The 13,493-nt window shown below is 36.1% G+C and overlaps 1 protein-coding gene across 1 annotated transcript; it reads left to right on the forward strand.

Moving 5' to 3' along the window:
- Window positions 1-1,597: 1,597 nt before the first annotated feature.
- On the forward strand, window positions 1,598-13,188 carry LOC100489129 (thread biopolymer filament subunit gamma). The gene is made up of 9 exons (XM_031903792.1): window positions 1,598-2,563; window positions 2,925-2,985; window positions 4,617-4,712; window positions 5,408-5,584; window positions 6,472-6,597; window positions 7,638-7,858; window positions 9,409-9,455; window positions 10,931-10,966; window positions 12,991-13,188. Exons 1-9 carry the CDS (start codon window positions 1,851-1,853, stop codon window positions 12,999-13,001), a joined length of 1,488 nt encoding a protein of 495 aa, XP_031759652.1. The 5' UTR covers window positions 1,598-1,850; the 3' UTR covers window positions 13,002-13,188.
- The last annotated feature ends 305 nt before the right edge of the window (window positions 13,189-13,493 follow it).

Consider the following 13,493-nt stretch of genomic DNA (forward strand, 5'->3'; position numbering starts at 1 on the left):
TTACATTATCGCATCCAAAATGTAAGTTTTTGTGCATCTTTTCCTGTAGAAGCAGTATACCACTTTTGAAACATTAGTTCAATGAACAGGGCTTGTTCTTAACATACTTTTTGCCTGTTGTTTTGCTTACAAAATGTCTGTGGTTTTTAATATTTCTTGCATTAAACAGGGCAAAGTTTAAAATTAAGAAAATGTCACATTCTACTTTAGGTTCTTATAAGTACAATCAAAACAAATTAACACTCTGCAGAGAAGACTCTTAGGGGCTGATTTACTAAGACACGATTTCGAATCCGAATTGGAAACGAACATTTTGCGACTTTTTCGTATTTTTTGCGTTTTTTTCGGCGTCTTTACGATTTTTGCGTAAAAACGCGAGTTTTTCGTAGCCATTACGAAAGTTGCGCAAAGTTGCGATTTTTTCGTAGCGTTAACACTTGCGCGCAAAGTCGCGCCTTTTTCGTAGCGTTAAAACTTAAAAGGCGCAACGTTTCGCGCAAGTTTTAACGCTATGAAAAAATCGCGACTTTGCGCAACTTTCGTAATGGCTACGAAAAACTCGCGTCTTTACGCAAAAATCGTAAAAACGCCGGAAAAAATCGCAAAAACTACGAAAAAAATTGCAAAATTACCGATCATTACGAAAAAAACGCAATCGGACGCATTCGGCCCGTTCGTGGGTTAGTAAATGTGCCCCTTAAAGTCACATGGGTGCACAAAGGCTCTAGCTTGTCTGTATAGAGGGCTTCTCAATGGACTGGTGACTGGTTTCAAATTATGTGACTTTACTTTCAAATTCAAATAAAAGGAAGAAAAGTATGTTTAGCACAAACTCTAATCATTGTTCTTATGCTGATAAAGGAAGTATACTTTAAGCCAAAATACCACAGTTCAGAGTTTTTAACTGACTTTATACAAAATACATCCGAAAATGTCTACCTAACTTTCAGAAGCCCTTCAAAGAAGATAGTGCCCACATGGAGAGGATGACCATGCATATACTAAAATGTAAATAATTTTTAGTCTTTTGTCTTGGATATTAGCATCAGGATTTACAATGTGTTTTGCTAATGTATTATATATACAGTATTTATTAACAAGCATTAGAAAAACATACATTTTGTGACTGCAATAGAATTGTGACTCCAATTCTGTTTGTTTGTATGAATTTAATTTTTTTTAGCTGAAGACAATACAGGTATTGGACCCGTTATCCAGAATGCTCGGGACCAAGGGTATTCCGGACAAGGGGTCTTTCCATAATTTGGATCTCCATACCTTAAGTCTGCTAAAAAATCAATAAAACATTAATTAAACCCAATAGGATTGTTTTGCATCCAGTAAGGATTATTTATTCCTACAGAGAAAAAGGGAATCAGTTTTAAAATTCTGAATTATTTGATCAAAATGGAGTCTACGGGTTTCCGGATAAGGGGTCCGATACCTGTATTTTACACTAGACTCTGCTTACTGCTTAACTTACATATTTTCTAAAGCATTTGCACATGTAAGAGTTTGATTTGATATGAGTTCCAGAAAAAAACAAAAAAATAATAAAGAATCTATGACTACGTGCAGCAGATTTTCTGCTTTGGGTTTAAAAAGATGATTATCCTATAGCTTTTCATATTTCATATATTGTCATGCTGCAGGGCAGACGCTGAAAAAGGTTCTTGTTCTGCAAAAATGTAGAGACGCTCTCCCCAGGCAATGCAGGTGTTTCTGATTCTACAGAAACATATAAAAACCCGGAGCATTTAAACTGTTTGCTTTCATACCGGTATCCTGAAAGGCCAACACTTTACAGCTGTTGCATTCTACATTTGTTTCCTTTTTCTTGTATTGACATCATGTCCATCTCAGGCTCAAGTTCTGCTAGCTGGGTAGCGTCTTCTTCTCTAAAATCTGGATACTCGCTTGCACATGGTGCAGCTTCTGGTGGTGGGTTGTCAGTTGGTCTCTCCCGCTTAAGTTTAGGAGGATTAGGAGGAGGTTATGCAGTGGGAGCTGGAGGATCTGCTTTTGGTGGAGGAGCAGGAGCAGCTGGTCTTGGTTTGGGTAGTGGTTTAGGTGGGGGATTTGGCGGCATTGGAATAGGTGTTGGAGGTGGTCTTGGTTCAGTTGGTTTAGGAGGTGGTCTTGGTTCAGTTGGTGTAGGAGGAGGATTTGGTGGAGGTTTAGGAGGAAGTGCAGCATTTTCTTTGGGGCGTTCTTTGACTGCAGGTGGACTAAGTTCAACCTTGAACGTTGGTGCACCTCGTGTAGTGCCCCAGTTACTCTCTAGAGCTACAGAAAAGCAAACCCTAGCGGGACTAAATGAGCGCTTCTACTCTTACATGGAGAAAGTGAAACAGCTGCAGCTTGAGAATCAGACCCTCCAGACACAACTGAACCTTTTGACAGGTGGCACTTCTGTTACATCATCAGATCCCTCTGCCCCAGTCAATTATGAACTTCAGCTGACAGATCTGAGAAACACAGTTGAGTCTCTAACCTTAGAAAATGTTAGATATGAGATTGAACTTGACAACATCAGAGGAGCAGCTGAAGAGCTTAAGACCAAGTAAGCATGTTCACATAAAATGTTTTTTTAACAAAGCAACTGGTTATGTAAATCTACCAGAAATAGTATTCATCACTGAATGTATTAATTTTGTATCACTGACATCTCCTACAAATTTATTTTGTGCATGTATGAATTGCTTCTGTGTTTGAAATATTATTTTATTGATATAGCATGCATGATAGGGTAGTTTAAGAATACTAGAGGAAGTAGTACAAGACCACTACTGGGTAACAATGTCATGGTTTTAGTAAATAGACTTAGGTTAAACCAAGCTTTTTTGTAAATTTGTAGCTCATGAATAATGAATATACATTACATCTTTGTTACAGTTATCAGTTATACTTGAATTTTTTTTCAGATATGAATTAGAATTGGGAGTGAAATACCAACTGGAAACAGATATTTCTGCAATGAAAAGGGTAACTTTAAAACTATTATGTTCATAGGTCTTATGGTAAACATGGTGCTTTTAATGTCTTAAAATTTCCAAAGAATAATCATGCTTTGCTGAATATTTGCAACAGCCTGTGCTTTGTTGCTGTGATATTCTCTTAAGACAAAAAAGTGTATCCAAACCTTAACATGCCACAAGCCTAACACTATAAATACTTTGCCAAACTAATTACTATGGTATTATGTCAAGATAGTTACTGTGCAGCCAATGACATGTTAAAATACATATTAAAATTAGTATGTATATTTCTAGTAATAGAATGTATACACTTACAGATTTGGAGTGCTCTGAAACCATCAGCCATTGCTGGTCTATTTAACTCTCTTGATTAAGATATATCCCATGAAATGAACAGCCATCCATATTAATTAGACCAAGGGCCCCCAACCTTTTTTTTTTTTTACCACTGAGCCACATTCAACTGTAAAAAGATTTGGTGAGCATCACAAGAATCAAAAATGTTCCAGGGGTTCCAAATAAGGGCTTTGATTTGGCTTTTTGATAGCCTTTCCGTGCACTGGCAGCCTATAGGATGCACTGCTTGGCAGTACACATGGTATTTATGCAACCACAACTTCCCTCCATCCTTTCTCTGCCCCCACAACATGTATTCTCTCTTTGCACTCCTCCCCCCAGATATGTATTCTTCCCTTTTTTCTACCAAAAATTAAATTGTCCCCCTTCTAATAGATCACTAGAATGTCTGCACTGCAATGATTTAAAAATCTCGAGTCCCAAATGTATTATCGCCCCACCCAATGCACTGCAAACTTTTATTGTACTCAGTTATGTTTTTTCCCCCAGCATTGCACTCTGTCCTCCCTTAAAGTGGATGTTCACCTTTAAGTTAACTTTAAGTTTAATGTATAGAATAATATGCTGAGACAATTTGCAATTGGTCTTCATTTTTGTGGATTTTTTTTTATCTTTCTTCAGCAACTTTCTGGTTTGGTATTTTAGCAGTTATCTGTTTGCTAGGGTTCAAATTATCATACCAACCAGAATTTGGTTTGAATAAGAGACAGATTTATAGGAGACCTGAATCACAATGTAGCTTCACAGAGCAAGTTAACTTAAAGGTAAACTGTCCCTTTAAAAATGCTGCTGGTTATTTAAAAGTGTTATATATAGCCTTTATTGCACACGCTGATTCAAGAATTTGAAGCTAATGGCATATGGAGCGATTTATAAAAAATTTATTTTTGTTGCTATAGAAATACCTTAAACAATCCATGCCTCCTTTTTGAGTGTAAGTAGCACTATGTATTTGTCCAATTGCAGTATTCCTTTAAACATACAGTTCTTATGTAATCATATTTAAATTGGCCTTCTGGATAACATACAATTATGGTGATTAATATGGATGCAATGAATCCAGGGTTTGGGATTTGGGCAAGATTTGTCACTGCACACTCTTTAACTCTTTCATGGCCCTATTTACATATGCAAGTTAGGATTCCAATTCGGAATTCAGCCAAATCTTTTATGAAGAATTTGTGGTTTGGCCAAATCCCAAAATAGTGAATTCATTGCATCCATAGTGATTAACAATCTACAATTTGTGATATTAAAAAGCAAATCAATTTTCTCTTTCAGGATGTTGAAGCTGCTACTGAATTGCGCACCATACTAGAACAAAGATTTACTGCTGCACTGGATGATCTTGAGTTTCTGAAGAAGACACACGAAGAGGTGACATATATAATAAATATATTAGGCTACATACCTGTTGACCAGACAAGAAAAGTCACTTACTTAATATACAGCAGTTTTAATTGGCAGCAAATTTCACTGCAGTCATTGAGCTAAAAATCCCATTCATTAAAGGTACTTGTGTCAACATGCACCACTCCCTGTCACCTCTGAACGAGGTTGACTGCAATTACGTTGGAATCATGGGAGAAAACACTGCACTGTGGGTAAAAAAAACATGGCAGTTGCATAGTAAATGCACACTGCGGTACAAAGGTAAATGAACCCTAAGCTGTATTCATTCCCAGAGAGAACATTTCATCTATTTTTATTAGCCAAATCAAATGTGCTAATATTTCAAACTGAAAAATATTGAATTAGTTACTTTTGAACTGTATGTGCATTGTCTTCAATGCCTTTACCTTAACACATTTCTTTAAAAAGTGTTGTACTAGTGTGATGCCATGCTCTGTGCCAGGCTGCCATGCATCTGTCACTACAGTGCTGACGGGTGCAAACAGCCCTTTAGCTGATCGTTTGCCAGGTGCCAGAAATATTCGCTCATCACTAGTGGTAAACAATTTCTGTAAAGCACTGCATAAACACATGAGCGCCATATAAATATCACATAGAAATAATGATTTTTTTGTGATATTCTGCTTATATATATCTTTGAAACCTTTTTTGTTTACCAGGAACTCACTACACTACAAAGCAAGCTGGGTGCTGCAACTGAGACTTCTGTATCTCTCATTGAAGTGGATGCTGTTAAATCATTTGACCTCACCACTGCATTAAACAAACTGAGAGGAGAATATGAAAAATCTGTTCAGCAGCATAAAGAAGATGCAGAAACCTACTTTAGAGCTAAGGTAATAAAAGCTGTTCTATAAAATAATTTCTTTGCTACTTTTTTGAAGTGTTTCTAACCACACCAGCTGCAGGTGTTTTACATAAAAAAATATAAATACATATCGCACTATCACATTTTTTCATTAAAATATAACCATAAAAGTTCATATTAAAGGACATTTAAAGCCTACATTTGCCTACAATGTATATGAGTTGGGCATGTCTCCCCCACCCAAATGGCATCATTTGTACTGCATATATCCCCTCTGTTTGCTAGCACCATCACATTTTCATAAAGCAAATAGCAGCTTTCACCCAGTGGCCATTTTGCCTCTGATACATAATCAGATACATTTAAATCTGCAAACAGCATACACACACAGGCCCTTATTCAGCATACATTTCATCAAGAATACAGGCTCAGACAGGCAGAACTGTCTTTGATAAAAGTTCTATTTGTTTGAGCTAAGCTCAGAAGAGGAGGTTAGGAGAAAAAAATTGGAGCAGACAGCCAGAGCTGAGTTTCTGTGGAAACCAGCAATGCCATCTCTTTACTGGCTGCTAGACTGGGGGGGCGTGTTTAGTAATCTGAGCTTAGAACAACTGAGCATGCTCACAAGCCAGAAGTCAAAGCAAATCCCTGAGGGAGGGGGCCGAGTGGGTTTCAAGAGGAGAAGGAAATCTAAGTGATTAAGGGGATGTTGCAGCCTTCCTATTAACTTATGGACAACCAGTGTGGCAGGTATTGAAAGATTTCAAAGAGGCTGTTCACAGATTAAATTTTTGTGTGTGAGGTTTACATGTCCTTTGAAAATGTGGAAGGCAAAGAATTGTTTCTGATAAATGTAAGATATTAGAACAAATGAATCAATATTATAATAATAATAATGTAATTACTTTTGGTCAGATTGAAGAAATAAACAGTGAATCAGCAAAAACTTCAGAGGTTGTCGCCTCAGTTAAAACAGAAATTTCAGCCACAAAGAAAGAATTACAGACATTTAACACAGAACTACAGTCACTTCTTTCAGTGGTAAGTATTGAAAGTCTTATATTAAGGGGCAGATATATTATGCAGTGTAAAAAACAGCGTCAGAATTTGCCACACATTACCAGGCTTTGCCATATAAAAAACAGAGTAAAATTGGTGCAGTTTTTTTTTTTAAGTGTTTCTTCTTTCGCTGAAACTTACGTAAAATACAATACAATACAATACAATACCTGAATAGCATGTTACCATTTTAGAGTATGTATACAGGAAGTTAGACTTCCCGTGCAGGGTCGCCCACCTTCTGCTGCTCCTATGCGCGAGCGTGTCTTTTACCTTATTGACGCACACGTGTATGCGCATGCGCGTCCTTCTGTTTGTCGAGCATGCATGCGAAAATTGAATAGTTCCTGGGTGTGTTCTTTGTACTGTTTTGATCCGTTCTGACCCTTGCCTGTTCTTGACCAATCCTGTACTGCTGCCCGAACCGACCTTTGCCTGTTTTTGACTACTCTTCTGGATTCTGTTTTGGTACCGCGCTGTCTGATTGTTACTTTACCTGGCCTGACCTTTGACTACGCTGACTCCCCTTCTTGGGTCTCTTATTATAAGACCTGGAGGCATCCGAGTAGCGAAGGGCTCCTCCCGACGTGAAAGGCGGCTGTTAAAGGCAGAAGCATGAGCCGTGACAAGACCCTTGGTGCCTGTTCTAAATTTTGAGATACCAACCGTGAAACTTTCACTAACAAATTAATTTAATTTTTAACAGACTCTACCACCAAAATAACAGGCCCGGACTGGCAATCTATTCTGGCAAATACCAGAAGGGCTGCTGTAAGATGCCGTAGACAGTCACTATATATTGGGCTGGTGGGGTGCTTTTTGTTCTTGTTTTGGGTCTATTTTAAACCCCAGTCTAGTCCTGCATTTTATTACTATTTTATAGATATAGAAGCTAATTTTTGTAAATGAATTAAAATGACTGCCAATATTGATGTATAGCTTTGTCATGTAATTTGTTTAATTAATGTGCTACAATAAATGGTTTCATTAATAATTTTTTTCAACTATTTTTTTCCTGCTAGAATTATACACTTGAAAGCAGCATGGCTGAAGTAGTAGCAAGGTCCAGCGTGGGAGTAGCAGAGTTTCAAGCTCAGATAACTAGTTATGAATCTGCAATTGAGTCTGCCAAAGTTGAACTTCATAAAATTATTGTCAACTACCAGGAGTTGCTGGACATAAAACAGGCTTTAGACGTAGAAATTGCTACCTATAAAAAATTACTGGAGGGAGAAGATATCAAGTAAGTGCCCAAAATGCATTATTTTTCATAAATAGAATTCTATTAAGAATTCTATTAAGTGGTCCTCTTATTATTATTATTTGGTTAAATGTACATGACAGACAGGTATACAAGGAGAAAAGTAAAAAAATTTGGTTAGACTTTTCTGAAAGTTGAGCCAACAGAACAATTGTTATTTCTATAATTTTCTAATAAAGGGGTGCTTTAACTTTTAGTATGATGTAGACATGATTGCTCTTAGATGGTCTGCAACTAGTATTAATTTTTTTGTGTTTGTTTTGTAGTTAAATGTTACATAGTTGCATATGGTTGAAGAAAGACCAGAGCCTATCAAGTTTAACCCTTCCAAGTGAACCCAGCATACACAAACCTATACTTACCTCTATAGTTACCTCTATATCTATACACTCACATAAATAAACCATGTATATCAACATCAATACTAACTGTAGATATTAGTATCACAATAGTCTTGGATACTATGCTTTTTCAAGAACTCATCCAGGCCCCTCTTAAAGGCATTAACAGAATTTGGCATCACAACATCATTCGAAAGGGCATTCCTCTACCTCACTGCCCTTACTGTGAACAATCACCTACGCTGCTTCAAATGAAGGTTCCATTCCTCTAATCTAAAGGGGTGGCCTCTGGTGCGCTGATCATTTTTATGGGAAAAAAGAACATCCCCTATCTGTCTATAATCCCCTCTAATGTTCTTGTCAATCATGTCCCTTCGCAAGCGCTTTTTTTTCCAGAGAAAACAACTCCATCCTTGACAGTCTTACCTCATAGTTTAAATCTCCCATCCCCTTAGCAGTTTAGTTGCACGTCTCTGCACTCTCTTCAGCTCATTACTATCCTTCTTAAGGACTGGAGCCAAAAACTGCTGGTAAATTGTAGGCCCCCCTTACTCCTTCCCCATGACCCCTTGCTAATCCCACTGCCCTGTCTACACCATCTTTCCCATAAAACACTAGATCACCCCCCCACCCCTTGCCTAGTTTAAACATTCCTCCAGCCTCTTAGCCATTCTTTCCTCTAGCACAGCAGACCCCCATCCATTGAGGTGCAATCCATAACAGCTTTTTATTCAGCAGCTCTAGTTTGAAATTTCAGCAGCTATATGGTTGCTAGAGTACAATTTACCATAGCTGTTATGCACTGGCTTCAATAAGAAACTTCAGACTTTAAAGACTAAATACTAAAAACACAATATAATTCAGTACAGCTCTCAAGTACAACAACTTAAAAATTCTGAAGGGCTTTTACTTTTTATATTATTCCATGTTAAAAAGGGGTGCTGTAATCTTGTTATCCCTACTAAAATTAGATGAAAAAATAGCTAGGAAGAACTTTATTGACTCACAAGTCCTTAAATGTAATGTATTATTGTATTATTTTATATATTGTACAGTACTCATTTTCTGCATTATTCATATATGATATTTAACAATACCTGAACATATTGTACATTTACTTTGTACTTTTACATACTGAGTTATGATTCTACATTTTACGAGTTATTAATATTCTGTTCATTACATTTAAAGATTTCCTGAGGTTGAAGTGCTAACTGGTGGGACTTACACATTCTCATGTAAGTAAAAGTATATTCTATTATGGCTTTGATTGGTTTTTAGGTTTAACATACATCACAGTTATTACTTAGGCTTGATATTGGTTTCAGCAGTGGCATTTGAGTGCAGAATTAGTAAATATTGATGTTATTAAGCCCTCTGCCTTCTAGATACATGGCAATGTTTTAAAATATTAAATAAGTGAGAACTTAAAACAGAAATAAATAAAACAAAAAAAGTCCTCAAAGTAACTATTTAAAGTTGATGTGAAATCCAGTGTTCCCTTACATTTGTGAATATTCTGTGCATCTGTTAAAGGAGCTACTTAGCAGCTACTAGTCATGGCTACTAAATGCCAGAAAATACCCTGACATAGACAATACTGAGAATTGCCCCTGCTAGAACACACATAGAAAGAATTATTAATAAATGATTAGCATTGTCTATTTTAGTAGCTGTGACAATCTCTTCACCCCAATAGATGTTTTGATAGTGGGTGCAATATACAGAAGCATACATGAATGCAAGAAACTTTGTGAATGGCACTTAATTGCACACACTTTTTTACTCTTTTTTGTTTCATTTAAGCTTGTACTTGAATTTAGCAATATTTTATACTTAATTATATCTGTGCACTGGAAAGTATAATGTCTAACATTTCAGGTGACAACAAATAAAGATTTAGCTGGATGGTACACTCTATACACTGGAGTGGGCCCATGGGCACAAAGAATCGATTCAGTTACAAAACTAAAAGAAATCAATGCCAAAGTACAATCCAATTGTTCATAGGTATAAATTATAAGAATTATAACACCTTTTATGGTTAGTGTCAAAAACAGAGGGCATAATCTAATTTTGCACTATGGCTTTACAGCCTCCATGAGAATTGTGCTTTCTTTGAAAACTTTCTGTACCATATTGGCTAATAGTTATCAAACACTGTATGGTTAAAATATTATTATTACACAGCATTGAACAATAAATGGGTGCATACATTAAACATACAAGAAAACATACAAAACAACCAATAATCAATACAAGAGGTAATCTAAAAGGAGAAGGATTTGGAATGGGCAATATTAAGTGAGAGATGTGGAACACTGTGAACACTGAACCTATGGTAAGCTAGATAAGGCTAAGCTTCCCTAAAGAAATGTGTTCTAAGAGATCTTTTTTTTTGTTTTGCTTAAAACAAGCTCATTAAGTGCAGTAGTAAAAGTGTTATGATAGACACATGTATAATGGGGTTATGTAATAAAAGGCACCAAGTTTGCCCAGGAGAACTAACTAACAGCAGGTATTATTTACTTGTCATTGGTTTTTATGGGTTACTCCTCCTGAGCAAATTTTGTGTCTTAGTGTTATCTACATGGGCCATTTTATTAAGTTCTAAAGATCTAAGGATCATTGCATCTAAGACTATTAATAAAAGTACACAAACAGTGCTATGTTTAAACGAGTATAATTAAGACTAGTATTCTACTCTTTACAGCTGATTCTGGCTTTCAGAAAAAGGAATCAAGCACAGGTAAGCAAAACAAATATACAGTACTTTAAAAGCTGCATTATTTTGCATAAGGACTAGGAAGTTTAGTACAGGTATCGGACCCCTTATCCGGAAACCCGTTATCCAGAAAGCTCCGAATTACGGAAAGCCCGTCTCCCATAGACTCCATTATAATCAAATAATTCAGAATTGTAAAACTGATTTCCTTTTTCTATGTAGAAATAAAACGGTACCTTGGAATTGATCCCAACTAAGATATAAATAATCCTTATTGGATGCAAAACAATCCTATTGGGTTTAATTAATGTTTTATTGATTTTTTAGTAGACTTAAGGGGTTGAGATCCAAATTACGGAAAGACCCCTTATCCGGAATACCCTTGGTCCCGAGCATTCTGGATAATGGGTCCTATACCTGTATATTAAACTTGTCATTTCTGTTCAATTGCAATTTTTGGGGTTTAGTTCTCCTTTAACTCCAGACACTCCTAACTTGCTAAAATATGTTATCACATGCAATGACATATGAACACAAATTAAACTGGTTCCTGTCTCTACCTGCCATTATCCTTGATGTTTGACATTAACACATTTAAATGCACATTTAAGCTTTTAGAACAGCATCTGAAATGTCATTTGCTGGCCTCCACAATCTTCAGCGAAAGGTCTGAAGAACATTTTGTGACTTACCGTGCAGTTCATTTTTGTAACTTTTTTCTACTTCTGTCTAACAATGCAGAATTACTCAGACACAAGTGCCACTTATCACGGCTTATGAATACAGGGCTGCCAGATGCAGGCAGTGTTTTGTAACGTAAAAGTTGCTTGTAGATAAACCTTACAACCTAGAACAAATAGTTTTAGCACAAAAATTAAACAGTAAATCTCCAAAATTTTATCATTGGGTAGCACAATGAAAGTGCATTTTTACACTTCCTTTTAGAGTTATGCATTTGCTTATGATTTATGATACAAAGCGGAAGTTACATATTTCAAGACCTCTGGTTTAGTGTTGGTACCTAGTATTGCTGTTTGAAACACTGAAGGGCTGATGTATCAGAGATTGAATATAGGATTCCAGAAGGATTCCTAGCATTCTAATCTGTTTAATCAATATCAAAACTATCCTACTACAGGTATGGGAACTGTTATCCAGAATGCTCGGGGACCTGGGGTTTTCTGGATAAGGGATCTTTCTGTAATGTGGATCTATATAATTTAAGTCTGCTAAAAATCATGTAAATATTGAATAAACCCAATAGGATTGTTTTGCCTCCAATAAGGATTAATTATATCTTAGTTGGGATCAAGTACAAGGTACTGTTTTATTATACAGAGAAAAAGGGAATAATTTTTAAAAATTAGAATTATTTGATTATAATGGAGTCTGTGGAAGATGGCCTTTCTGTAATTCGGAACTTTCTGGATAAGAGATCCCATACCTGTATCAGAAATTAATCCAACATGCAACAAAACATTGCCTGTTTTTTTAGCAAGTGGTAAATATAATTGCTGCTCAATAATAAACACTGGGATTAATAAATAGGCCCCTGTGTGTCACCAGTTATTACTTATTATGTGTAATAATCAGTAGAAATGATTTAAATAAAGTAATTTACTGCTTATTAGTGGATAATTTGTATTTTGGGGTGTTTTATATATACACACTATACCATAATGGAAGTACAAGTATTATGAATTATGGAAAGGTCATCTCCCATAGACTCCATTTTAATTAAATAATTCACATTTTTAAAAATGGTTTCCTTTTTCTCTGTAATAATAAAACAGTACCTTGTACTTGATTCCAACTAAGATATAATTAATCCTTATTGGTGGCAAAACAAGCCTATTGGGTTTAATTACTGTTTAAATATTTTTTTTAGCAGACTTAAGGTAGGAGATCCAAATTACAGACCCCTTATCAGGAAAACCCCAGGTCCCTGGCATTCTGGATAACGGGTCCCATACCTGTATATGTTCATTATTGGTGTAAATGGTACAACTATGGCATATTTTAACATTCTACTCATTTTTAATCTACAGAATTACACTAAGGAATGAAGCTCAATACATTCTTCCTGCATTTCCTTTCTGAATGAAGCTATCCAGAACTAAAAAGTCTCCTTAAGACAATACAGATATTTTGTTATTCTATTGCATGAGAATTTATTGTGTGTCTTTTTCTGCTGCTGCTGGAATATTTCCTTTTAATAGCAATAAATATATCATTTGCATCTCAAATGAAACAAGTCACTATTCAAGAGATTTAGTCAAGTTCAAGCCCTCTAACCCACTCGTCCCTAAATGTTTGTCGTGGTGCACGGTAAAAAAAAATCATATTCAAGGACCAGCACTCTCTTGTCTTAGACTTAAAGGAGAAGGAAAGGCTAATAAAGAGTTAATCTCAAGCTGCAGGCATACCTTTAGTTGTTTCAATAGTGCTCTTAAGTCTCCCCATATTTCACCTGTTCAGAAGATCTGAAACCAAACAGGAAGACAAAAAGGCTGAGCTGTGTAAAGAAAGTTCCCATAATGCCTCACTCCTG

Source organism: Xenopus tropicalis, chromosome 6 (genome assembly GCF_000004195.4).
Source record: "Xenopus tropicalis strain Nigerian chromosome 6, UCB_Xtro_10.0, whole genome shotgun sequence".
Lineage (NCBI taxonomy): Eukaryota > Metazoa > Chordata > Amphibia > Anura > Pipidae > Xenopus > Xenopus tropicalis.

What these genes read in the sequence shown, in the direction of transcription:
- LOC100489129 (XM_031903792.1), top strand. Translation starts at nt 1,851, where the DNA reads ATGTCCATCTCAGGCTCAAGTTCTGCTAGCTGGGTAGCGTCTTCTTCT. An exon ending in CTGGAGGGAGAAGATATCAA is followed by an intron (nt 7,859 to 9,408) that starts GTAAGTGCCCAA and finishes TTACATTTAAAG; the next exon opens with ATTTCCTGAGGTTGAAGTGC. An exon ending in TGGGACTTACACATTCTCAT is followed by an intron (nt 9,456 to 10,930) that starts GTAAGTAAAAGT and finishes TACTCTTTACAG; the next exon opens with CTGATTCTGGCTTTCAGAAA.